This window comes from Bombina bombina, chromosome 3 (genome assembly GCF_027579735.1).
Source record: "Bombina bombina isolate aBomBom1 chromosome 3, aBomBom1.pri, whole genome shotgun sequence".
NCBI classification, from domain to species: domain Eukaryota; kingdom Metazoa; phylum Chordata; class Amphibia; order Anura; family Bombinatoridae; genus Bombina; species Bombina bombina.
The window spans coordinates 795,651,979-795,676,104 of NC_069501.1; the positions used below are offsets into that span (position 1 = coordinate 795,651,979).

The following is a 24,126-nucleotide window of genomic DNA, read 5'->3' on the forward strand; positions in this document are numbered from 1 at the left end:
TCTGTGTCATGATCCCTATTACTGTTGACTGTCATCCCACATGGCCTCCGGGAGCTAGCTGAACACATGATCTGAGCCAGTGACAAGAGACACATGTGCAACCAGTGCCACCAATCAGCAGCTAGCTAGCAGTAGTGCATTGCTGCTCCTGAGCCTACGTAGTTATGTTTTTCAACAAAGGATACCAAGAAAACAAAGCAAATAAGCTATCTAAATCATAAAAGTTTAATTTATGACTTTATTGTCCTTTTTTATTGACATTTCATAGTATTAAATGGGGTTAAATCTCATTTTGATAACTTTATAATAAGCTGGTTAGAAACAGCAGTTGTAAAGCAGTGGTCTAAAGACTGCTGCTCCATAACCCTGTCAGCCTGCTCTGTGCACGCGGACAGAGATTGCCAAAATTCAACCCGATCGAGTACAATCGGGTTGATTGACATCCCTCTGCTGGTGGCCGATTGGCTCTCCGCATTCAGCAAGGTCTGTCGGACCTGATCCGTACTGTATGATCAGGTCTTTAGTGAATGAATTTTTGATATCATCAAAATTTATGGTAAATCTATGTCTTTAGCTATTTTAGCTATAAGAGCTTTATGGCTCAAATCTTGGAATGCTTACATGGTATCTAAGTCTAGATAACTATCTCTTTCTTTCCAAGGTAACACTTTATTTGGTACTCAGTTGGATTCCATTATTTCAACTCTCACTGGGGGGAAGGGAGTTTTTTTAACCTCAGGAGCCTTTTAAGAAACTAAAGCCAGCCCTCAAGTCTGCATGAAGGTGTGGTCCTCATTCCAGAACATTTGGGCAGATTCTGTCCAAAATCATTGGATTCAGAGCATTGTCTCTCAAGGATATCGAATAGGATTCAGAATAAAACCTCCTGTGAGAAGATTTTTTCTCTCATGCGTTCCAGCAAATCCAGTGAAGACTCAGGCTTTTCTGAAGTGTGTTTCAGATCTAGAGCTTTCAGGGGTAATTATACCAGTTTCATTTCAGGAACATTGTCTGGGGTTTTATTCAAATCTATTCATTGTCCCAAAGAAAGAAAATTAATTCAAACCAGTTCTGGATCTGAAAATTTTGAACCGTTTTGTAAGAGTGCCAACTTTCAAAATGTTGACTATAAGGACTATTCTGCCTTTTGTTCAGCAAGGTCATTATATAGCCACGATAGACTTATGGGATGCATATCTTCACATTCCGATTTATCCAGATCACTATCGGTTTCTGATATTCTCTTTTTTTTCTAGACAAGCATTACCAATTTGTCGCTCTTCCATTTGGCCTAGCGACAGCTCCAAGAATATTTTCAAAGGTTCTCGGTGCCCTACTCTCTGTAATCAGAGAACAGGGTATTGCAGTGGTTCCTTATTTGGACCATATCTTGGTACTGGCTCAGTCTTTACATTCTGAAGAATCTCACATGAATCAACTAGTGTTGTTTCTTCAAAGACATGGTTGGCGGATCAATTTTCCTAAAAGTTCCTTGATTCCTCAGACAAGGGTCACCATTTTAGGTTTCCAGATAGATTCAGTGTCCATGACTCTGTCTCTAACAGACAAGAGACGAATAAAATTTGTATGCTTCAGTTTTGTATGCTGAATTAATGGTGCAGGGATTATACAAAGATATCACAATTAATATCCTTAAATCCGAATGTTCGACTCTCTCTGACTTGGTGGTTAGATCACCATCGTATAGTTCAAGGGGCCTCCTTTGTTCGTTCAACCTGGACTGTAATCACAACAGATGCAAGTCTTTCAGGTTGGGGAGCTGTCTGGGGATCTCTGACAGCACAAGGGGTTTGGAAATCTCAAGAGGCAAGGTTACCAATCAATATTTTAGAACTCCATGCTATTTTCAGGGCTCTTCAGGTTTGGCCTCTATTGAAGAAAGAACCATTCATTTGTTTTGAGACAGACAATGTAACAACTGTGGCATATGTCAATCATCAGGGTGGGACTCACAGTCCCCTAGCTATGAAAGAAGTATATTGGATACTTGCTTGGGCAGAATCCAGCTCTTGTTGAATTTCTGCGGTACATATCCCAGGTGTAGACAATTGGGAAGCAGATTATCTCAGCCGTCAGACTTTACATGCAGGGGAGTGGTCACTCCATCCAGATATTTTTTTTAGATTGTTCAGATGTGGGGTCTTCCAGAAATAGATCTGATGGCTTCCCATCTGAACAAGAAACTTTCCAGGTACCGGTCCAGGGATCCTCAGGCGGAGTCGTTGGATGCGTCAGCAGTTCCTTGGTTTTACCAACCTGCTTATATCTTCCCGCCTCTAGTTCTTCTTCCAAAAGTGATCTCCAAGATTATCATGGAACATCCGTTTGTGTTTCTGGTAGCACCAGCAAGACTTCACAGGTTCTGGTATGCGAACCTTGTCCGGATGTCCAGTTGTTAACCTTTGCCACTTCCTTTAAGACCAGATCTTCTGTCTTAAGGACCTTTTTTCCATCAGGATCTCAAATCATTAAATTTGAAGGTATGAAAATTGAACGCTTAGTGCTTAGTCATAAGGTTTCTCTGACTCAGTGATTGATACTATGTTACAGGCTCGTAAATCTGTTTCTAGGAAGATTTATTATCGAGTTTGGAACACTTATATTTCATGGTATTCTTTTCATAAATTCTCCTGGCATTCTTTTAGAATTCCTAGAATTTTACAGTTTCTTCAGGTTGGTTTGGATAAAGGTTTGTCTGCAAGTTCCTTGAAGGGACAACTCTCTGCTCTTCCTGTTTTATTTCACAGAAAGATTGCTAAACTTCCTGATATTCACTGTTTTGTTCAGGCTTTGGTTCGTATCAAGCCTGTCATTAAATCAATCTCTCCTCCTTGTAGTCTTAATTTGGTCTTGAGAGCTTTACAGACTTCTCCTTTTGAGCCTATGCATTCTTTGGATATTAAACTAATTTTTATGGAAAGTGTTGTTCCTTGTTGCTATCTCTTCTGCTAGATGAGTTTCTGAATTATCTGCTCTTTCTTGTGAGTCACCTTTTCTGATTTTTCATCAAGATAAGGCAGTTTTGCCCCGCCTCAGAGAATCACAGCTCATTCTACTAGATCAGTCTCCACTTCGTGTTTTTTTAAGAATGAAGCTTCAGTTGATCAGATTTGCAAAGCAGCGACTTGGTCTTCTTTGCATACATTTACTAATTTCTACCGTTTTGATGTAATTTGCCTCTTTTTGGTAGAAAAGTTCTTCAGGCAGCTGTTTCGGTTTGATTCATCTGCTTATGTTTTAATTTTTTTTCTTTTCAATTATAAGAAGAACTTATTCTTTTGGTTGTGGATTTAATTTTTCAGCGGAAAATTGGTGTTTTTATTTTATCCTCCCTCTCTAGTGACTTTTGTGTGGAGTTCCACATCTTGGGTATTACTATCCCATACGTCACTAGCTCATGGACTCTTGCCAATTACATGAAAAAAAACATAATTTATGTAAGAACTTACCTGATAAATTAATTTCTTTCATATTGGCAAGAGTCCATGAGACCCACCCTTTTTTATGGTGGTTATGTTTTTTTGTATAAAGCACAATTATATTTCCAGTTCCTTTTTTGATACTTTTTACTCCTTTTTCTATCACCCCACTACTTGGCTATTCGTTAAACTGAATTGTGGGTGTGGTGAGGAGTGTATTTATAGGCATTTTGAGGTTTGGGAAACTTTCCCCCTCCTGGTAGGATTGTATATCCCATACATCACTTTCTCATGGACTCTTGCCACTATGAAATAAATTAATTTATTAGGTAAGTTCTTACATAAATTATGTTATCTGCTATTTCTGAACAAAGGGGATACCAGAATTTTTTTTTACAAACATTTGTGCCATGATTGCACAAGCAGTATGTTATTAATTTTTGTGAGAAACCTAAAGTTTGTGAAAAAAGTACCAATTTTTTTTATTTAATTGCATTTGGCAGTTATATATACCAAAATGGGCCTAGATCAATACTTTGGGTTGTCTACTTAAAAAGTATATATAGTTTTGACAGGCAAATAAAAAAAACAAAGCTTTATTTCTGTTTAAATTGAGTGATAGCAAAATGCTAAAAATTCTCTGGTATTTTGGGCAAGTTTTTGTCTGAAAGTCCCTTTAGTGAAAGGGTTAAATAAACACATAAACCTAAATTTTTCTTTCATGATTCAGATAGAGCATACAGTTTTAAACAAATTTTAAATTCACTTCTATTACCAATTTTGCTTCATTTTATTGGTATCCTTTTTTGAAGCCACTACTGGGAGCTAGCTTAACACATTGATAAGCAAATGAGAAGAGATGTATATGTGTAGCCACCAATCAGCAGCTAGGTACCAGGTCCTGAGCCTACATAGATATGCTTTTCAACTAAGGATACCAATAGAACAAAGCAAATGAGATACGAATGGACCTTGTTCCCCTTGTTTCCGTGCGAGCCTTCTCCATAACTTGTCTGCTGCCTCTGAGGCTGTGGGTCTTCAATTCTCCCGAAGTTACAAAAATGCTTCTTGTACTAATTATCATAGCTGGTATGTTTTATTATGCACATGACCTGTAAAGTTAGTGGCATTAGATCATTTGCATTATACATTTATTTTTAAAAAGTGACTTTCATGCCTTTATAACTAAAAAAAATAAAAATAATAATGATCTATTTTTCTAAATCGTACTATACTTTCTGGCTTATTGTAACCTAGCAAAGTGTTTCTGTTTCTGTATTTCTGTATATGTAACCTAGCAAAGTGTTTCTGTTTCTGTATTTCTGTATATGTAACCTAGCAAAGTGTTTCTGTTTCTGTATTTTAAATTTATACAATAAGTTATATTCTTTATAGTTTTTTCAGTGTATATTAAATATCTGATCAGCTATTTTTAAACTTTTCTCTTTTGGCAATACTGCTAACAGAGCAAACAAAGACTAGTCTTCTAAGGGCTATGAGCCAAGGTGTGATGCTGTGTGAAAGTGCACCCGAAATTCAGATGCCCCCTGAAACTAGAGAGCTTTTTCTACGCAATGAGAGGAAAGCTGCTGCTGTTCTTAAAGGTATGTACTGACAATGCACATTTTGCTTTATTAAAGTGGTGCATATTTGCTATTGATAATTTGATTCCATCTTTCTTTTTTTCAGTCTCTTGATCCTCTGCATCCCAAATTTGCATAAACCAATTAAAATATATTTGCATTTTTGGGCAGTGTAAACATTTTTTATTTGGTGCTTTGGAATACACGATAATCACCTTTCCAGCTATAAAAACAATACACAGTAAACCTCTATTTTTTCTTGACCAAAAAAAAATGTGGTTATATTTATTGTCTTGTAATCTTAGAGTTTTAATCCAAAAATAACTAGGGTAAAGTCTTTGAGTCAGTGAGAATGTGAAGGGAAGGAAAACAGAGAGACAAAAAGAGTGTAAGAAAGGGGTGTCTTTGTATCACCTAGTGAGAAGGCAGGAAGAACATGTTTGAGGGCTGAGTTAGGCCAGAAAAAAAGCAACTGCAGGGCCAGCTACAACACCATTGACTGAACGTTTAGTGACAACCCAAGCTCCATGAAAATAATGGGACACACAGATTTACAACTGATCAAATTTAATTTCCTTCTTAATATGAGGACAGTCTACGGCTTCATTCCTTACTTGTGGGAATACAGAACCTGGCCACCAGGAGGAGGCAAAGACACCCCAGCCAAAAGCTTAAATACCTCCCCCACTTCCCTCATTTACCCAGTCATTCTTTGCCTTTCGTCACAGAAGCTTGGCCGAGTAGTGTCAGAAGATACAGAGTAGTTCCTTATGAAGGGTATTTACCCATTGAAATGGGACTGGAGTTTTCAGTAGTCTTGTCAGCCTCTCAGTGAGAGCATTGACGAAAGTTAGGGTCTGGAGATGCAGGGAGAGTCTGTCTTCGAAACCATCCAAACCTCGTATTAACAGCCCTTAAGCAATCAGTGTTGACTAGTTTCACTGCCTGCTTTCAACACTCAACTCCATGTCAGGAGCGATGCTACATGACTGTCACACTTGGAGGCTGTGTTTCTGTTCCACAGCATAGATTCCGGTAAGATAGTTTCATTTTTTACACATATGGTAACGCTAGAAGACAGGGTCACAGTGTGGCTCCTTTTATCTGTATGGAATCAAGGGTTAATATCTCCTGAGGGGGGATTATTGAACAATGGGGATTAATCTCATACATTTTTATTTGATTTATACTGCGTTATGTGTGAGATGTTTTCTGAGGCTCATAGGCTGAGGTTGGAACATACAGGTTATTTTCACTTTAGAGCTGTGCAGCTTTACATGCTTGGTGCACTTTTCCTTAGCGGAGGCAGTCCTAGGTTGTGCTCCATGTGACCAAGTGTGGTCGTAGTTTCACTTCCTACTCTCTGACTGTGCTGGTTATTGGGGAGATGCGGTTTACTCTGTGTGCCTGAGTCATAGGAGGTGGAAAGTGCCCCAGCCATTGGGGGTATAAAGGTGCCGTCTTCATATTTTATATAACGTCCGTTATTGTTATATTAGGACATAGCCCATAGCTATGGAGGACTCTGAAGTTTTAGAGGGTACTCCCTCCATACCTAAGATTAATGCCTGTTTATATTGTGCTGAGATATACCCGCCCTCTCAATTATGTTCCACATGCCTAGAAAAAGTGATTATGTCAAAAAAGGTTAACATGTTTGATACCACTGAGCCTTCCACCTCTGAGGGGTCCCCGTCCCCTGAGGTGCGCACCTTGCTTTCATCTCATAATACACATGCAGTTTCCCATAGCATGCCTGATCCTCCATCTGGAGGAGGCTTTTACCTCCAGACTTCACTGTGCAGTTATAAATGGCTTTGTCTGCGGCCATTAGTGCTTTAACTCGCCCTGCTAAGCGTAAGCGAAAGATCAAATATTGCTATCCTTCCCAGGGGTCATCATCTAGTTTATTGGCTATAGCTGATAGACGGTTATCTGATGATGAAGCTCTGTCTGATACTTCAGAGTGTGAACTTTCTGGGTCTGAATCGGCTGCCTCTAAGCCTCCGATTGCGGAGGAAGCAGATTTTAGATTTAGGATGGAGCACTTGCGCTTTCTTTTAAAGGAAGTTCTGGATACCTTAGAGGTTCCAGAGGCCAAACTGCCTAAAGAACCTTTAATTCCTAAACTGGATAGAGTTTAGAATGACAGAGTTGTGCCTCAGACTTTCCCTGTTCCTGTAAAGATGGCAAACATTATTAAGAACGAATGGGAGAGGATTGGTTCTTCCTTCAGCCCTTTTGTCTGCCTCTAAGAAACTGTTACCAGTCCCGGACTCTCAATTGGAGTTGTGGGGTTCCGTCCCTAAGGTGGATGGTGCTGTTTCCACGCTTGCAAAATGCATCACTATCTCACTGGAGGATAGTTCGTCGTTCAAAGAGCCCATGAATAAAAAGATGGAAACTCTTTTAAGAAAGATGTTTTAACATTCGGGATATTTATTACAACCAGCGGCATTGAACGGTTACTTCATAATTTGGATGTGGTTCGGGCCTTGAAGTTCTATCTTCAGGCTACGACAGAGTTTAGACAGACTTCTTCTTTGTTTATTGTCTATTCTGGGAAGCGTAGAGGGCAGAAGGCCTCGTCCACTTCCTTTTCTTTTTGGTTGACAGCAGGATATAAGCCTCCTCAGAGGATTAAGGCTCATTCAACTAGAGCAGTGGCTTCGTCTTGGGCCTTCAAGAATGAGGCCTCTATGGATCAGATTTGTAGGGCAGCTACCTGGTCCTCTGTACATACTTTTTCAAAATTTTACAAGTTTGACGTTTTTGCTTCGGCTGAAGCAGCTTTTGGGAGAAAGGTTTTGCAGGCGGTGGTGCCCTCAGAATAGGATCCGCCTGCTTTTTTTGTCCTCCCGTTCATTCTGTGTCCTCTGGAGCTTGGGTATATGTTTCCCACAAGTAAGGAAAGCTGTGGACTCTCCTCATATTAAGAAGGAAAACATAAATTAGGCTTACCAGATAATTTCCTTTCCTTCTGTATGAGGAGAGTCCACAGCCCCCGCCCGTATTCTCCGAAGGGAGGACCTACATTTTTGTTTTTGTTCTTCTGGCACCATTTATACCCTGATATTTCTCCTACTGTTCCTTGTTCCCTTGGCAGAATGACTGGGATATGAGGGAAGTGGGGGAGGTATTTAAACCTTTGGCTGGGGTGTCTTTGCCTCCTCCTGGTGGCCAGGTTCTGTATTCCCACAAGTAACGAATGAAGCCGTGGACTCTCCTCATGCAGAAGGAAAGGAAATTATCTGGTAAGCATAATTTATGTTTTCATAGAAAATTAAATCCAAAATTCTGTGTGTTGCCTCACATCAGAGTTGATGCCAGAAACAATCTACTATTTAGTAACAGACTAAAGATACCCAGTGTAAATAGTCAGAAAATAGGAAGGTAAGGCAGTTAAAAAGACAGGCAAAGATACTGCAAACAACATCAAATTCAATGAATGGGAGAAACTCATCAGACAGCCCCTGGTTACAATATGGTGTAGACTCAGAGTTATAAAAACAGAGATGATTAGTCTATGTTAACCATTGGCCTGTTAGATTGGTCATTTAGAAATTAAAGAATATAATTCTCTAGGTCTTTTTGTAAGGTACTGCTGTTTTATACTAGAAAGAAAAGCAATTAACAATACAAATGTGTCCCAAATCACTATTGTACAACTTACTTTTTCTTTTGCAGTGCAGTGTTTAGTATCTACAGAGAAAGAAATGCTCTTATAGATTTGGGTTATTTTGCATGCTGTTTTATTATAGATTTATACTGACAGACCTTCATTTAGACTATTTGTTTTGTTTCAGAGTTGAATATAATAGATTTTTCCACTTCAGAAAAAAGAGTCAAGAAGCCACCTAAAAGGTAAGTTCCCTAAGTCAAAAAGGATGATCTTCCCAGAGTCATTCTGAAGTAATCGATGACTCCAGACTAGTCATTAGAAGCCATCCCAAAGTATGCACACAGGCCGAAATATAAATGAGATGACTCTAGAGCAGTGATGGCGAACTTTTTTGTGCCCGAGTACCCAAACTGCAACACAAAAGCAACTTATACATCTCAAAGTGCCAACACTGCAATTAAACCAGAATACCAAGGGTTTTTCATTAAAAAACACTTAATACAACTGTCTGAGCTAATTAACGGCTTTTGTCTCAAAATAAAAATACAATAAGAGGTTTCAATGATACAAACAGGGCAGAGACGGAGAGAGTGAAAGAGAGAGAGAAAGAGAGAAACAGTGAAAGAGATAGAGAGTGAAAGAGAGAGAGAAAGAGAAAGAGGGAGAGAGAGAGAAACAAAGAGAGAGAAAGAAAGAGAGTGAGAGAGAGAGAGTGAAAGAGAGAGAGAAAGAAAGAGAGAGATAAAGAAAGAGAGAGAGAGAAAGAGAGGGAGAGAGAAAGAGAGAATGTAAGAGAGAGAGAAAGAAAGAGATAGAGAAATAGAAAGAAAGAAAAAGAGAGCGACAGAGAGAAAGAGAATGAAAAGAGAAAGAGAGAGAAAGAGAATTAAAAGAGAAAGAGATAATGAGAGAGTGAAAGAGAGATAGAATGAGAAGGAAAAGAGAAAGAGAGAGAGAGAGAGAGAGAAGGAAAAGAGAGTGAGAGAGTGAAAAAGAGAGAAAGAGAAATAGAGGACAGAGAGAGAGAGAAAGAGAAATAGAGAGCAAAGGAGAGAGAGATAGAGAAAAGGAGAGAGAGTGAGAGAAAGAAAGAGAGAGAGAGAATGTGAGAGAGAAAGAAAAAGACAGAGAAATAGAAAGGAAAAGACAGCAACAGAGAGAAAGAGAATGAAAAGAGAAAGAGAGAGATTGAAAGAGAAAGAGAATGAAAAGAGAAAGAAATAACGAGAGAGTGAAAGAGAGAGAGAAAGAGAAGGAAAAGGGAGAGAGTAAGAGAGCGAGAGAAAGAGAAGGAAAAGAGAGTGAGAGAGTGAATGAAAAAGAGAGAAAGAAATAGAGGACAGAGAGAGAGAGAGAGAAATAGAGAGGAAAGGAGAGAGAGAGAAAAGGAGAGAGAGCGAGAGAGAGTAAGAAAGAGACAGAAAAAGAGAGAGAAAGAGAATGCAAGAGAGAGAGAGAGAGAGGTGTTTCAAGGGTAGTTTAACAGGAGCACCAGTACTTGTGTGATTTCTGCATAATCTCTATCTTCCCAGCTGCCAATCATGTGCAAGCACTTAAGCAGCCATCTTAAATGGTAAAAAATTATTTTAATCCTAAAAATATTCTCATTTTATCTTCAAAGATGACCTCTGAGGACTTTGTGTTTGTGTAATGAACAACCACTGGCAGCTAGCGAGGGAAAAGTAATTAAACATAGTCACAAAAAACAATGAGATAATGGCTGACATTTTTTTTTAAAGATAGAATAGTGATATCCACACCAGCACATGTACAAGAAATGTACAAGAAAAACATATAGTAGCATACTATTAAAAATACAAGCCGACCCTCAGAGGTGTACATTGTGATCCCATTCAAAAGTAGCAAATAATAGTGCCTTAGTCTGGATATGCATGTCAAATGGTCAAAACCACAAGGCACATCACATACCACAGTCATAAACGGTCCTAAATGAGACTGCTGGCAAAGCAGGAGCACTACACGCTGGAACATTACTTCACAGTGCAGATGGGCTTCATTAGCAAGACAAGAGAACCGCTTCTAATTACATCATCAGAGAGACACACTAGCAAACAAGAAACTAATGCACAAACCAATTAAATTAAAATGAAATACCAGCTGCCTCCTATGGGTTAAATTATCCTGTCAGTCTGCCCCTGCCCAGAATCTTACTTCCTCGGCTGCTGCTGCTGTCTTGCTCTTTCCCTCCACCAGTGCTGTCACCGTTTGCGCACACTTCCTGGTGAAGGTAGTGGAGTTTGGCGGGCTGAGTTACTACTGTGATGCTACGCCTTCGTAGTTTGTGTGCCTTCCTGCCATGCTCTACAGGCCATACAAGTCCCTTAACAAAAGTAAGCAATGTTTGCAGTGTTATGGCTCGCGTGCCAACAGACTGGCCTCTGAGTGCCAGCTGTGGCATGTGTGCCATTGGTTCGCCATCACTGCTCTAGAGTCATTCACCGGCTGTTCATGTCTGTGAAGTAATCAGTAAGGTAATCTGCTAATCATTCTGAAGTCATCACCCAGAATTCTTTACCTTAGCTGATGACTTTACAAGCCTGATGATGTCTGATGATATGCAAATTACTTCTAAAGTATTTTGATGATCATCAAATGACTCCAGGATAGTCTCTAAAGTAATCCTGTTTGTCTTGGGTTAATAATTATTATTTTGTTTCTTTTGATCAACCATACTTTTAAATTGTTTACATGTAATCTAACAGGTAATTCCTTTACATTTCCATACAACCATTTCAGTGGTCTAGACATGTCCTCTTCTCGCTGGTTGAAGACACACGGCTTGGTTGCTAGGAGACTCACAATAATGGATGCCTTGGCTCCAACAGCTGTCCCACATACGGCTAAATATGTGCCAATTCTAGACAAACATGTCCTTGCCAGAGTGTTTGATGAGGTAAGAAAAACAGCTCAAGGATAAATTATTTACAAAACAGCTATAAACATATTTGTTTACACTAGCCATTACCTTTATTCATAGCTTGTTACTCTGTGTTACTAATTATAGATTAAGAAACACATTTCTCAGGCATAGTGACTATAATTAAGATGTAAATGTATTGTCTTTTGATGTGCCATAATCTTGGTCCCTCATATTTCTATTTTAGACTGTGAATGTGGATAGCTTCTCCCCATAATTTACACTCTAAAAACAACTGCTGCAACAGGTTTCTCAGCCTTAAAATAAGTAACTGTTTCATCAAGAAAAGAATACAATATCAAATGTATTTATCAGACAGCTGGGTAGAGATGGGGAGGCCCTGGAAAAAAAAGGTTTTTCCAATTTTTTTTAAAAGACATGGAATATGTTTTGTTACAATAATTAATATGAATATGACATGGTATTCATATATTTAAACCTCCAATTTTATTTCTAAAAAACATATAACATAAAGACTTTTATGAAAGACATTTCAATTTCTGTATCCTGAATACAAAAAAATCCTAAAATGCTAAGAAAATACTGAGCATGAAATTTTTAAATAAAAGATAAATAAGCATTTCTGTTTCTAGGGGTACTGCAGGGAAAAAAAGGTTGCAGTTTATTTTGCCTTAGGACTTAAAGGACCAGTCAACACAATAGATTTGCATAATCAACAAATGCAAGATAACAGGACAATTCAATAGCACTTAGTCTGAACTTCAAATGAATAGTAGATTTTTTTCTGACAATTTTAAAAGTTATTGTCTATTTCCACTCCCCCTGTACCATGTGACAGCCATCAGCCAATCACAAATGCATATACGCTTATTTTGTGAATTCTTGCACATGCTCAGTAGAAGCTGGTGACTCAAGAAGTTTAAATATAAAAAGACTGCACTTTTTTTTAGTGGAAGTAAATTGGAAAGTTGTTTAAAATCGCATGCTCTATCTGAATCATGAAAGTTTAATTTTGCTTGAGTGTCCCTTTAATTGAACAGTAAGAGTATAAACTCCCCTGAATTCTTAGAATTCAACATATTTTAATTGCTTTAGTTTGTCTTCATAACCTGTAAATAAATGATGACTTGATGATTCCTAGAGTTTGCCTGGGATCTAGCCACTACATTTGTTGTCCCGTCAACTCAGAAAATGGTGAGCCCAACATCCAGCATTTAGAAACATTTCCACAGTGCAATTTTTTCTGAGACAATTTGCAAATGCTGTCAAAAGAAATAGGCTTTTCCAAATGCTGCCAGGATGACAAATCAGATCCTTGCATGCCAGAGGTGTCCTAAAGACCTTAAAAATACTTAAATTAAATTAAATGTGCAAGTAGCTTTTCCCTCCAATGTTCTCGTTCTAGAAATCCTCTTTCTGCTCCTTCTGTAACAGCTGCATCATCACAAAGGACTTCTCCACCAAGTATGAAAATGTTGCAAACAACTGCCTCCAAAAAATGTACAATACCATCATTTAAATATAGGATGGCATCTATAAATCAGGAAAAAAGAGCTCTTGCAAGAGCAATGTATTCGTCTAGAACCTCATTGCCAATAAATGCAAATGCATATTGGCAGGAAGCCTTTAAATGATTAAGACTATCATACCATTTGCCCAGCAGACATTCCTTAAACAAGCCTCTTTTAGAGTCATATACATTATTTCTTTGTCTTTTTCAATGTTTTGGGAGGGCCTGTTCTTATGTACTGACAAATTAGGTTCCTTACAGTTCATGTGTTCTCAACATATCCGTACCTTGTAGTTCTATTTGTAATAAAAAATAAATAGTTGTAAAAAGCAAATTTAGTTTACTATTTACTGAATAACAGGAAAAAATTTTTTTTCCACGGCTTCAAAATTTGCAGAGATTTTCTATTTCTACTTCTGGGTCATGTGTCCATTACAATGTTCCCTTTCGTTGGATCAGCTGGTCAAACATCATATCAATCAGCTAAAATGTAATTGATTCTTGAAGCAATGTAAATTAAGACATTAGCAGGATTTATTTCTGTGAAAATGCCGATAGTAAGCAGACTTCCATGAAAACAATCACCTAGATTAAAAGTTTTGCGCTACAGAGGGTGCAAAACGAACGCAAATAAGTTGCGTTATTTCACCCTCCAGAGCGCTGCCATTACAAGTTTTTGAAAAGCCGGCTTGTGCGTGCGATATGATTGAGTTGAGCTCCATACTGCACAAAATACAAGCGCTGCTTTGACGTGCTTGTGCCAGCTTTCCTAATAGACATCAATGTGGAGAGAGTGTTAGAAAAATAACTAACACCTGAAGCACGGAATGAAAAGCTCCGTAACGCAGCCCCATTATTATTATCATTTATTTGTAAAGCGCCGCCACATTCCGTAGCGCTGGATACAATGATAGGGGTATACAATGACAAAAATTTGTGATAAAATACAAAACATAGCAAAACTAAACAAATCTAGTACAGGAGGAAGAGGGCCCTGCTCCGGAGAGCTCACAGTCTATAGGTTAAGAGTGCAGAGACATAAGGTTGGGGTATCTTGTCACATCGGTTGTATTTGATGTCTATGGGGAAAAAAAAGTTACGTTTAAACCTAATACCCTAGCATAAACCCCAAGTCTAAACACTCCTAATCTGCTGCCCCCGACATCGCTGACACCTACATAAAGCTATTAACCCCTAATCTGCCGCTCCCGATATCTCCGCCACCGAAATAAAACTATTAACCCCTAATCTGCCGCTCATGATATCCCCGCCACTATAATAAAGTTATTAAGCCCTATTCCCCCTCACCCCAACATCGCCCACACTATAATAAAAATATTAACCTCTATTCCACCGCTCCCCAACTTCAAATCAGCCAATAGGAATAAGAGCTGCTTAAATCCTATTGGCTGATTTGAACAGCCAATAGGATTTTAGCAGCCCTAATTCCTATTGGCTGATTTAAATTTTTCAGCCAGTAGAAATTCAATGGTACCCCCAGTATATAAGGGGTACCTTGCATTTCAATCCTCAGTGTGCAGCAGACGATCGCATGAAGAGGACCTCCTCGTCTGATTGATGGACCTCTGTCTGCACCTTCGCCTTAGACCTTCGTCTGGACCTCTGCCTTGGACCTTTGCCTGGACTTCCGCCTCCATGCATCGACAGCTCCGCATCTGCAGGGATGAAGAAGATGCCGGTCCCGCGATGGATGAAGATGGAGCCGCCTGGATGAAGATAGTTCAAGCGGGACTTCAGCAACTGTGAGTACCTAAAGAGGGGTTAGTGTTAGATTTCTTTTAAGGTTTTTTGGGGTGTTTTTTTTTAGATTAGGGTTTGGGCATTTCTTAAAAGAGCTGAAAAATAACTGAATGCCATTTTAAGGGCAATGCCCATACAAATGCCCTTTTCAGGGCAATGGGTAGATTAGGTTTCTTTTTAGAGTTAGGTTTTTTATTTTGGGGGTTGGTTGGGTGGTGGGTTTTACTGTTCGGGGGGTCTGTATTTTTTTCAGGAAAAAGAGCTGATTTCTTTAGGGCAATGCCCTACAAAAGGCCCCTTTAAGGGCTATTGGTAGTTTATAGTAGGCTAGGGGTGTTTTTATTTTGGGGGGGCTTTTTTTATTTTGATAGGGCTCAGATTAGGTGTAATTTTGTTTATTTTGGATAATTTCGTTTGTTATTTTTTGTACTTTAGTATTTTTTTATTTTTTGTAATTTAGTATTTTTTATTTTTTTGTAATTGTAGATTTAATTTTTTTGTATGGATAGGTTTTTTTAATGTGTATTTTAATTAATTTAATTGATAGTTCATTTTAGTCTAATAGTAATGTTTAACTTTAGTTATGATTTTTATGTAACAGTTTTGTTGCATAAAACTCATAACTACTGGTCTCAGATGGCGGTATGGATCTTGTCGTTATAGCGTGTAACGCAAGCTTTTTAGCCTCACCGCAAAACTCTTAATGGCAGCTGTACAGCTATACTGACAAGACTCGGAATGACTGTGTTGCTGTTTTAATGCTGAAATGGCCATTTTTTCAGCGTTAAAACACGAACACACAATCGTAATCTACCTGAATATGAATAAAAAATATTTTTTTTATATATTTATTAAAAATAAGTTCCAATAAATAATATAGATATTCCCTAAAGATTAAGTGAAAATATTTGAAGACATCTAAGTTTACTATAAAAGATAGCTTCTCAGGTTGCATACATTTGTGAGTAACACTGTATGCACACTAAATACAACAGGATGGCCTGTTTGTGTTTGGATAGTCTAATTAAGAATTATAAGGGGTTTCATCTCCCTGTCATTGGTGATTGTTATAAAAATGTCAATCACCTAACAAGTATATTTACTTTATGAAGAGATAATGACTAACTAGGACAACACACACCATACACACAAAACTCCCCTCCTATGAATGGGGATAATACTTTTTCTCCAAAGAGGGTCTTATGCCCCACTAGGAAGCAAGTGCATTCACTTGTCTGCTTGGGACTTTTAGGGTGGTTTGAGCTATATATCTAGCATCTCCCAATTAAAACACTGAAATAAGATAATGTAACCTTCTTTTGAAATCGGCAAGGCCCCTCTGTCACATATCCATCAGGTAATCACCATGGCAACAGTAATCACCACCAATGCATGGAGGAATGTCACACCCTTTATTTGAAGTAAACAACCCTCCTCTTTCGAATGGGGGATCATACATCTGTCCAACTGAAATAACATGTTCAAATAGATGACAGCACTGGTTTACTTTGGAGGTCTGACAACTCTAAATAGTCCTTATCTGTCTTGAGTGACAGGTCTCATGCCTATGTTATTGCAAGTTGATTGCCTGTAATCACTTAAGCATGGGCTATCTGTATACATGTATCTATTAGCTATAATTAATATATCTACAGTCAAAATATAACCCCTTCCTTTGTTTTTTAAGCTGTCCTCCACATCTCCATCTTTCACTCCTCTTCTGTGGCACATAGTGTAGTTTATATGTAGGATTGCAGATTTTTTTTTGCTAAAGTTATGATGCAAAGTTTGTTGGTGTAGTTAAATATAAATTACTAAAATAAAACTGGTACTCTGGGCCTTTCAGATGTAAAAAAATTGGAAAATGACCCCTCACTGCAAAACATTAGATACCCTTGGCACTGAATAAAATAATTTACTGTTCTTATATGTAGATATCCCACTTAGAGCTAGGTTATGAATGTAGCGGTAGTTTGCGCCAATCACATATACAGTATATGTTTATACGTGTATACATATGTATTTATGTGTTTATATGTGTAAATACGTCTGTAAATACATACCTTATATCTATACTATAATAGCGTTTATAACACGTCGGTCGCCAGTTGCACACACATTCAAAAGTATCCACCTGGATGCAGCATAGCCAAATGAAGCATTAAAAAAAAAAAAAACCTAACCGCCCACACAAAGTATTAACAAAAAAAACTTACCGCATGTACAAAGTATTAACAAAAAAACACCTAAGAGCCCGTACGAAGTATTACCAAAAAACACCTAAGCGTCCGTAAGAAATATCAGCAAACACCTAAACTGCCAACCCCCACATTGCAAAATAATAAAGTAATTAACCCCTAATCCGCAAATTAAACAACGCAAATTACATAATTAAAATAGTAACCTCTAAACATCGCAATGAACCTATTAACCCCTAAACTGCCAACCCCCCAATGCAATAAACCTAATTAACCTAAAAACCCCTAAACTGTCAACCAACCACATCATAAAAAACCTAATTAACCTATTAACTCCTAAACCGCCAACCACCCACAACGCAAATAACTATCGGCTAGATTACGAGTTTTGCGGTAAGAGCTGCTCGGTACTAACTTGCAAGTTATTTGCACCGCTCACTTCCCTACAGCGCTGGTATTACAGGTTTTCATAAACCCGGCATTAACAGGCAAGAAGTGAGCGTAGAGCAAAATTGTGCTCCATACCGCACTCCAATACCAGTGCTGCTTAAGTCAGCGGTGAGCTGGTTTTATGTGCTTGTGCACGATTTCCCCATAGACATCAATGGGGAGAGCCGGCTGAAAAAAAGCCTAACACCTGCAATAAAGCAGCGTAAAGCTCCGTAATGCAGCCCCATTGATTCCTATGGGAAAAACAAAATTTATGTTTACACCTAACACCCTAACATGAACCCTGAGTCTAAACACCCCTAATCTTATGCTTATTAACCCCTAATCTGCCACCCCCGACGCCTACATTATACTTATTAACCCCTAATCTGCCGCTCCAGGCATCGCCGACACTATACTAAATGAATTAACCCCTAAACCTAAGTCTAACCCTAACACCCCCTAACTTAAATATAATTAAAATAAATCTAAATAAATCCTACTATTAATAACTAAATAATTCCTATTTAAAACTAAATACTTACCTGTAAAATAAACCTTAAGCTAGCTACAATATAACTAATAGTTACATTGTAGCTAGCTTAGGGTTTATTTTAATTTTACAGGTAAGTTTGTATTTATTTTAACTAGGTAGAATAGTTATTAAATAGTTATTAACTATTTACTAACTACCTAGTTAAAGTAAATACTAATAAACTAAGCTCCCCATTGCCCTGAAAAGGGCATTTGTATGGGCATTGTCCTTAAAAGGGCATTTAGCTCTTTTTCAATTGCCCAAAAGCCCTAATCTAACACTAAAACCCACCCAATAAACCCTTAAAAAAACCTAACATTAACCCCCGAAGATCCACTTACAGTTTTGAAGACCGGACATCCATCCTCAACAAAACTGGGAGAAGTCCTCAGCGAAGCGGCAAGAAGTCCTCAACGAAGCCTGGAGAAGTCTTCATCCAAGCCAGCAGAAGTGGTCCTCCAGATGGGCAGAAGTCTTTATCCAGACGGTATCTTTTATCTTTATCCTTCCGACGCGGAGCGAGTCCATCTTCAAGACATCCGGCGTGGAGCATCCTCTTCTTAAGACGACTCACGATGAATGAAGGTTCCTTTAAATGACGTCATCCAAGATGGCGTCCCTTTAATTCCGATTGGCTGATAGAATTCTATCAGCCAATCGGAAATAAAGGTGAAAAAATCTTATTGGCTGATGCAATCAGCCAATAGGATTGCGCTTCAATCCTTTTGGCTTATCCAATCAGCCAATAGAATGCAAGCTCAATCCTATTGGCTAATTGTATCAGCCAATAGGATTTTTTCACCTTTAATTCCGAATGGCTGATAGAATTCTATCAGCCAATCAGAATTAAAGGGACGCCATCTTGGATGATGTAATTTAAAGGAACCTTCATTAGTCGTTAGTCGTCAGAAGAAGAGGATGCTCCGCGTTGGATGTCTTGAAGATGGAGCCGCTCTGCGTCGGAAGGATGAAGATAGAAGATGCCGTCTGGATGAAGACTTCTGCAAGCTTGGATGAAGACTTCTGCGGGCTTCGATGAGGACTTCTGCCGCTTCGTTGAGGATGGATGTCGGGTCTTCAAAACTGTAAGTGGATCTTCGGGGGTTAGTGTTAGGCTTTTTGAAGGGTTTATTAGGTGGGTTTTATTTTTAGATTAGGGGTTTGGGCAATTGAAAAAGAGCTAAATGCCCTTTTAAGGGCAATGTCCATCCAAATGCCCTTTTCAGGGCAATGGGGAGCTTAGGTTTTTTTAGTTAGTATTTTATTTGGGGGGTTGGTTGTGTGGATGGTGGGTTTTACTGTTGGGGGGTGTTTGTATTTTTTTTTTCAGGTAAAAGAGCTGATTTCTTTGGGGCAATGCCCCGCAAAAGTCCCTTTTAAGGGCTATTGGTAGTTTAGGCTAGGGTTTTTTTTATTTGGGGGGGGCTTTTTTATTTTGATAGGGCTATTAGAATAGGTGCAATTAGTTTAAATATCTGATCATTTCTTTTTTTATTTTGTGTAATTTAGTGTTGTTGTTTTTTTGTAATTTAGGTATATTAAACCTAATCTAATACCCCTATGAAAATAAAAAAGCCCCCCAAATAAAAACAACCTAAGTCTAACCCCGAAATAGGTCCTTTACAGTTCCTGAAGTCCGGTGGTGAAGGTCTTCATCCAGGCGGTTAAGGTCTTCATCCAGCGCAAAGCAGAGGTGATCGCGGAGTGGAGGTGACTGTGGAGCAGGACAAGCCGTCACTGAGCAGGACCAGCGTGGAGGTTTCTCTTCAGAAGATAGAATGTCTATACAAATGCCCCTTTCGGAGCAATGGGTAGCTTAGGTTTTTATAGACTTAGGATTTTTTATTTTAGGATTTGGTTGGGTGGGGGGTTTTACTGTTAAGGGGTTATTGGTAAGTTTTAGGTAAAAAGAGCTGTTTAACTTAGGGCAATACTCTACAAAAGGCCATTTTAAGGGCTATTGGTAGTTTAGTTTAGATTAGAGGGTGTTTTTATTTTGGCGGGATGTTTTTAAAGGTGTATTAGATTAAGTTTAATTTTTTTTATTTTTGATAATTTTGTTCATTTTTTTCAGTAATTTTACATAGACTGCTAGTATACATATAAATACAAAAAAATATGTACATACATAGGGCCAGATTACAAGTGGAGTGCTAAATATACCTTGCGCCCAATGATATTAGCATTCCACTGCGTAATCCCAGCGCACCCTAATGTGTGCTGGTATTACAAGTTAAAGAAGCATTGCGCTAAGGAGAATTCGCTGACATATGCTCCAATGGGCAGCGAAGGGTGTAAGTAGTGCAGTGATGGGTAGCAAATATAAATATATAAGTATATGATTATGTACATATATATTTATGTGTTAATATATGCATATTCAATATTAACACATAAATATATATGTATCTAAGCATGTATTACTTTCAATTAAAATTTTAACAACTTTTACCTCACATTTTAGTAATGCAAAAAAATAACCCCCCCCCCCACTATATTTATTTATTTTAATTTAGTTTTATTGATGTAGCAATAGCACTTTGATACAAACAGAATTGACAAAATTGCAAAACGTATCTCAAGGAGTAACAATATAAATAAAAATCACGTTAAGGTGAAAAAAATCATAACAGTCCGGAAGGACAACAGTCTTCGGCTCCCTCATTTTGTTTTTAGTACATGAAAACTCAGTTGTGTCATCTATGACTACCAGGGCCATGGGTGGGTCCATACATTCCAAACCACTTGAATTAACATTAATTAGTGTCAATAAGACTCGCACAAGGGAAGCTAGTAAAAACTGTTATAACATAACAATCTTCAGGTAACAGAAAATGCACAATAAAACAATTTTAACAAGACAACCTTCGATAGCAAAGGGTGTATAGGTAAACACACTAGTATGTTCTGTGTTAGGGCCCGAAGAGCATTCTTGCGTATATATATTAAAAAAAAAAATTGAGAGGAGGGGGAAATAGGGGGGGGGGGGGGTCAGGATGGTTAGGGTTAGAGTTACCGGGAGTAAACTACACCTTATCTATTCACGATGTCTCCTTCCCAGTTCATACTTTGCTGCTTGGAGCTCTTCCCATGGACTCCAGATTAAGCTATACAAATCTAAACGTCCTTCTACTCTCAATGAATATTCTTCCATTCTATGGATAAAGGTGAGAATGATAGGGGTATCTTTTGCCCACTGCCTAGCTATTGTTAAAAGGATGGAAACACACAAAGCCCTAGATGGTTTCTGCATTCTCTATATCCCCAAATGAAAGAGGGCAATGTCGCTAGTTAGATGTTGTACTAGTTGTAGCTAGAGCAGCAAATGCGCAACCTGGGACCAAACTAAATCTAGTTTACGACAGCCCCACCATATGTACAAAAGGGTGTCCCTCTGATCGCAGCTTCTCCAGCAGCCGGCCTGTCGGAAGGGAAAATTTGATGCAACTTGGTTGGGACCATATGCCATCTAAGTAATATTTTAATATAGAGTTCAAATAGGTTAGAGCAGCGAACTGCAGTTTTAGTGTCTTGGATAGCTCTTTGCCAGATCATATCCCAATGCACTACTCCCAGGTCTCTCTCCCAGTCCCTCATAGCGTGAGACTTGGTAAATAAAGGGGAACTAAGCAGAAGTTTATATTGACAAGACAGAGAACCATGCAGGGATCTTCCCGCAGTCCACCGTCTTTCCCATTGCGTAAGGGTCCGGGTCCTGGATTTGGGGAATCCCCAAGATAAAAGCAATGAGGTCAGCCTAAGGTATTCAAATTGTAAGTTTCTAGGGAAATCGGTGACTGGGAAGTCGTTAGTTGGCAACATAAGAGTGTCTCCCCTATATAGATCTGATACCTGCCTAATCCCCAGCGCATCCCAACATCTAGGTCGGGAGTCGGGCAGACAATATAGTAATGTCTTTATTGAGTGTACCGGAGAGGGGTCTGGGGCCACCTGCTGGTGGGAATGTAGTTCCTGCCAGTACCTAAGACAGGCCTTTATAATAGGTTTATGCTCCCCTTTAAGGACATCGGCATGGGCGGGAATCCATATCAGATCATCTAGGTTCATTACTACTGGCAGGGATGCCTGCTCAAGCTGATACCATCTCGAGTTGTCAGATTTAACCGCCCAAGCGGCGATATGTGACAACATTGCAGCCTTGTAATAGTGGTTAATGTTAGGGGCCGATAGTCCACCACATTTCATTGGCTTTTGAAGTTGGAGAAGCAAAATTCTAAAAGGGCGACCCTTCCAGATAAACTTTGAGAAAACTGATTGGAAGTGGTTTATAAGATAGACAGGAACAGACACTGGGAGACACCTGAATAAATAAATTAGCTTGGGGAGTAGCATCATTTTCAGAGCCATCACCCAAGACACCTCCAATGGAGACCATTTTGTGGACAATCATCTGAAGTCCAGTAGAAGAGTCTTATAATTTTTAGTAATGATTGTCTTGGGATCAGGGGATAGCACAACTCCTAGATGATTCAGCCCTTCAATGAACCATTTGAAAGGATAGAATCTCCTCAGCTTCTCCAGACTAGCAGACGACAAGCCCACGGCAAATGCCTCCGTCTTTGTATAGTTAATCTTATAGTAAGATAATCTTCCAAATTCTGACAACAGGTCTAACAAAGCCAGCAGGCAGTCCTTTGGTTCTGATAAAAACACAGTCAGGTCATCAGTAAACAATGCCAAAATATGGGGGTATCATATAACATCAAACCTTGAATGTCTGTGCTCGTCCTGAGTTTACTGGCCGGAGGTTCGATGGTCAAAACAAACAGGAGTGGAGAGAGAGGGGACACCCCTGTCTGGTGCCATTCTTAATATCGAATGGTCCTAAAAAAATCCCAAGCCTCTCACTCTAGCTGAGGGGGCCGCGTATAATGCCATAACTGCAGAAATGAACTTGTCAGGGAAGTGGAAGGATCGAAATACCTCCGTCATATAGTTCAGCATCAAGTGACAGGGCTACCAGTGGGATCTCGAGAGATGCTGCTTCAGAAAAGAGGTTCGATAGCTGCCTGGTATTAGCCGAGCCCTGACGCCCTGGTCAGGGTGGATTAACCGGGTGAGAACCGGTTGAGCCTATTTACTAAAATTTTTGAATACATTTTCACATCCCCATTTATTAGGGAGATTGGGCGATAACTTTTTCATAAACTAGGATCTTTTCCTGGTTTAAGGATGGTAACAATAGAGGCCTCTAAATACTCCTTAGGAAAGCAACCTGACTCAGGGGCCGTATTAAAATCCCGAACTAAAACAGGGCTAAGAATTGTTGTAAATTGTTTCATAAAACAGAGCTCCATACCTGTCAGGGCCCAGTGCTTTATGAAGTTTAAGGCCTTTGATGGTATTCACAACCTCCTCAATAGATATGTCAGCCGTTAAGGAATCAAGAAAGTTCTCCGAGACAATTGGGAGCTGAAGTTCAATTAAAAAATGAGATTTGGTGGCGTAGTGGGTACTATCAGACCCTTCAATTTGATATAACTGACTGTAATATTTAACAAAAGCTTCTCCAATGTTGTTTGGGGAGTAGCATCTGTGGTGGTCTTTTCTAATGTTGGATATTTTATTTAAAAGTGAATGTTGTCGTAGCTTGTGAGACAACAACCAGTCTGCCTTGTTACCCTTGTGATAATATCTCTGCTTTAGCAGGTAAAGATTACGCTGGACCTTTTCCAATTCGATTTGTTCGATCCGTTTTCTAATGGATTGCATTCTACTTACTAAGGAACTCGGCTTCCCCTTTTTCAATTGTTGTGTCAATATAGTGTTATCACAGTAAAGTTGGGCTAAAGAAGCACCTCTTCTTAGATTGACTGACTATCATGTCGTCAAAACAGACCTCTCATATAGTCCTTAAGTGTTGCCCATAGGGTCAGTACCGATGAGTTTCCCACATCATTGATTTGGAGAAAGTCTTCTATCTCCTAAATCCAATATGGCACATAAATGTCGGAAAGCAAATAGACAGGTAAGCACCAGGAACCCTTTACTCTGCTCGAGTGCATAAGACATATGTCTGTGAGGACAGCGTCATAATCCGACCACACGGATGGCATGATTGTCGCCCCAGTTATCTCTTCCAGAGACCGAGAGTGGCAAAAAAAGTAATCCAGCCGTGACTGGTGGGA

General features: G+C 39.0%; 1 protein-coding gene across 1 annotated transcript in view; it reads left to right on the top strand.

Moving 5' to 3' along the window:
• VWA3B (von Willebrand factor A domain containing 3B) overlaps window positions 1-24,126 on the top strand; it is a 486,211-nt gene that overhangs the window by 129,336 nt on the left and 332,749 nt on the right. The window contains exons 11-13 of the mRNA XM_053707714.1: window positions 4,907-5,044; window positions 8,830-8,887; window positions 11,403-11,559. Of these exons, the coding sequence (XP_053563689.1) occupies window positions 4,907-5,044; window positions 8,830-8,887; window positions 11,403-11,559 (353 nt within the window). The remainder of the gene's footprint in view (window positions 1-4,906; window positions 5,045-8,829; window positions 8,888-11,402; window positions 11,560-24,126) is intronic.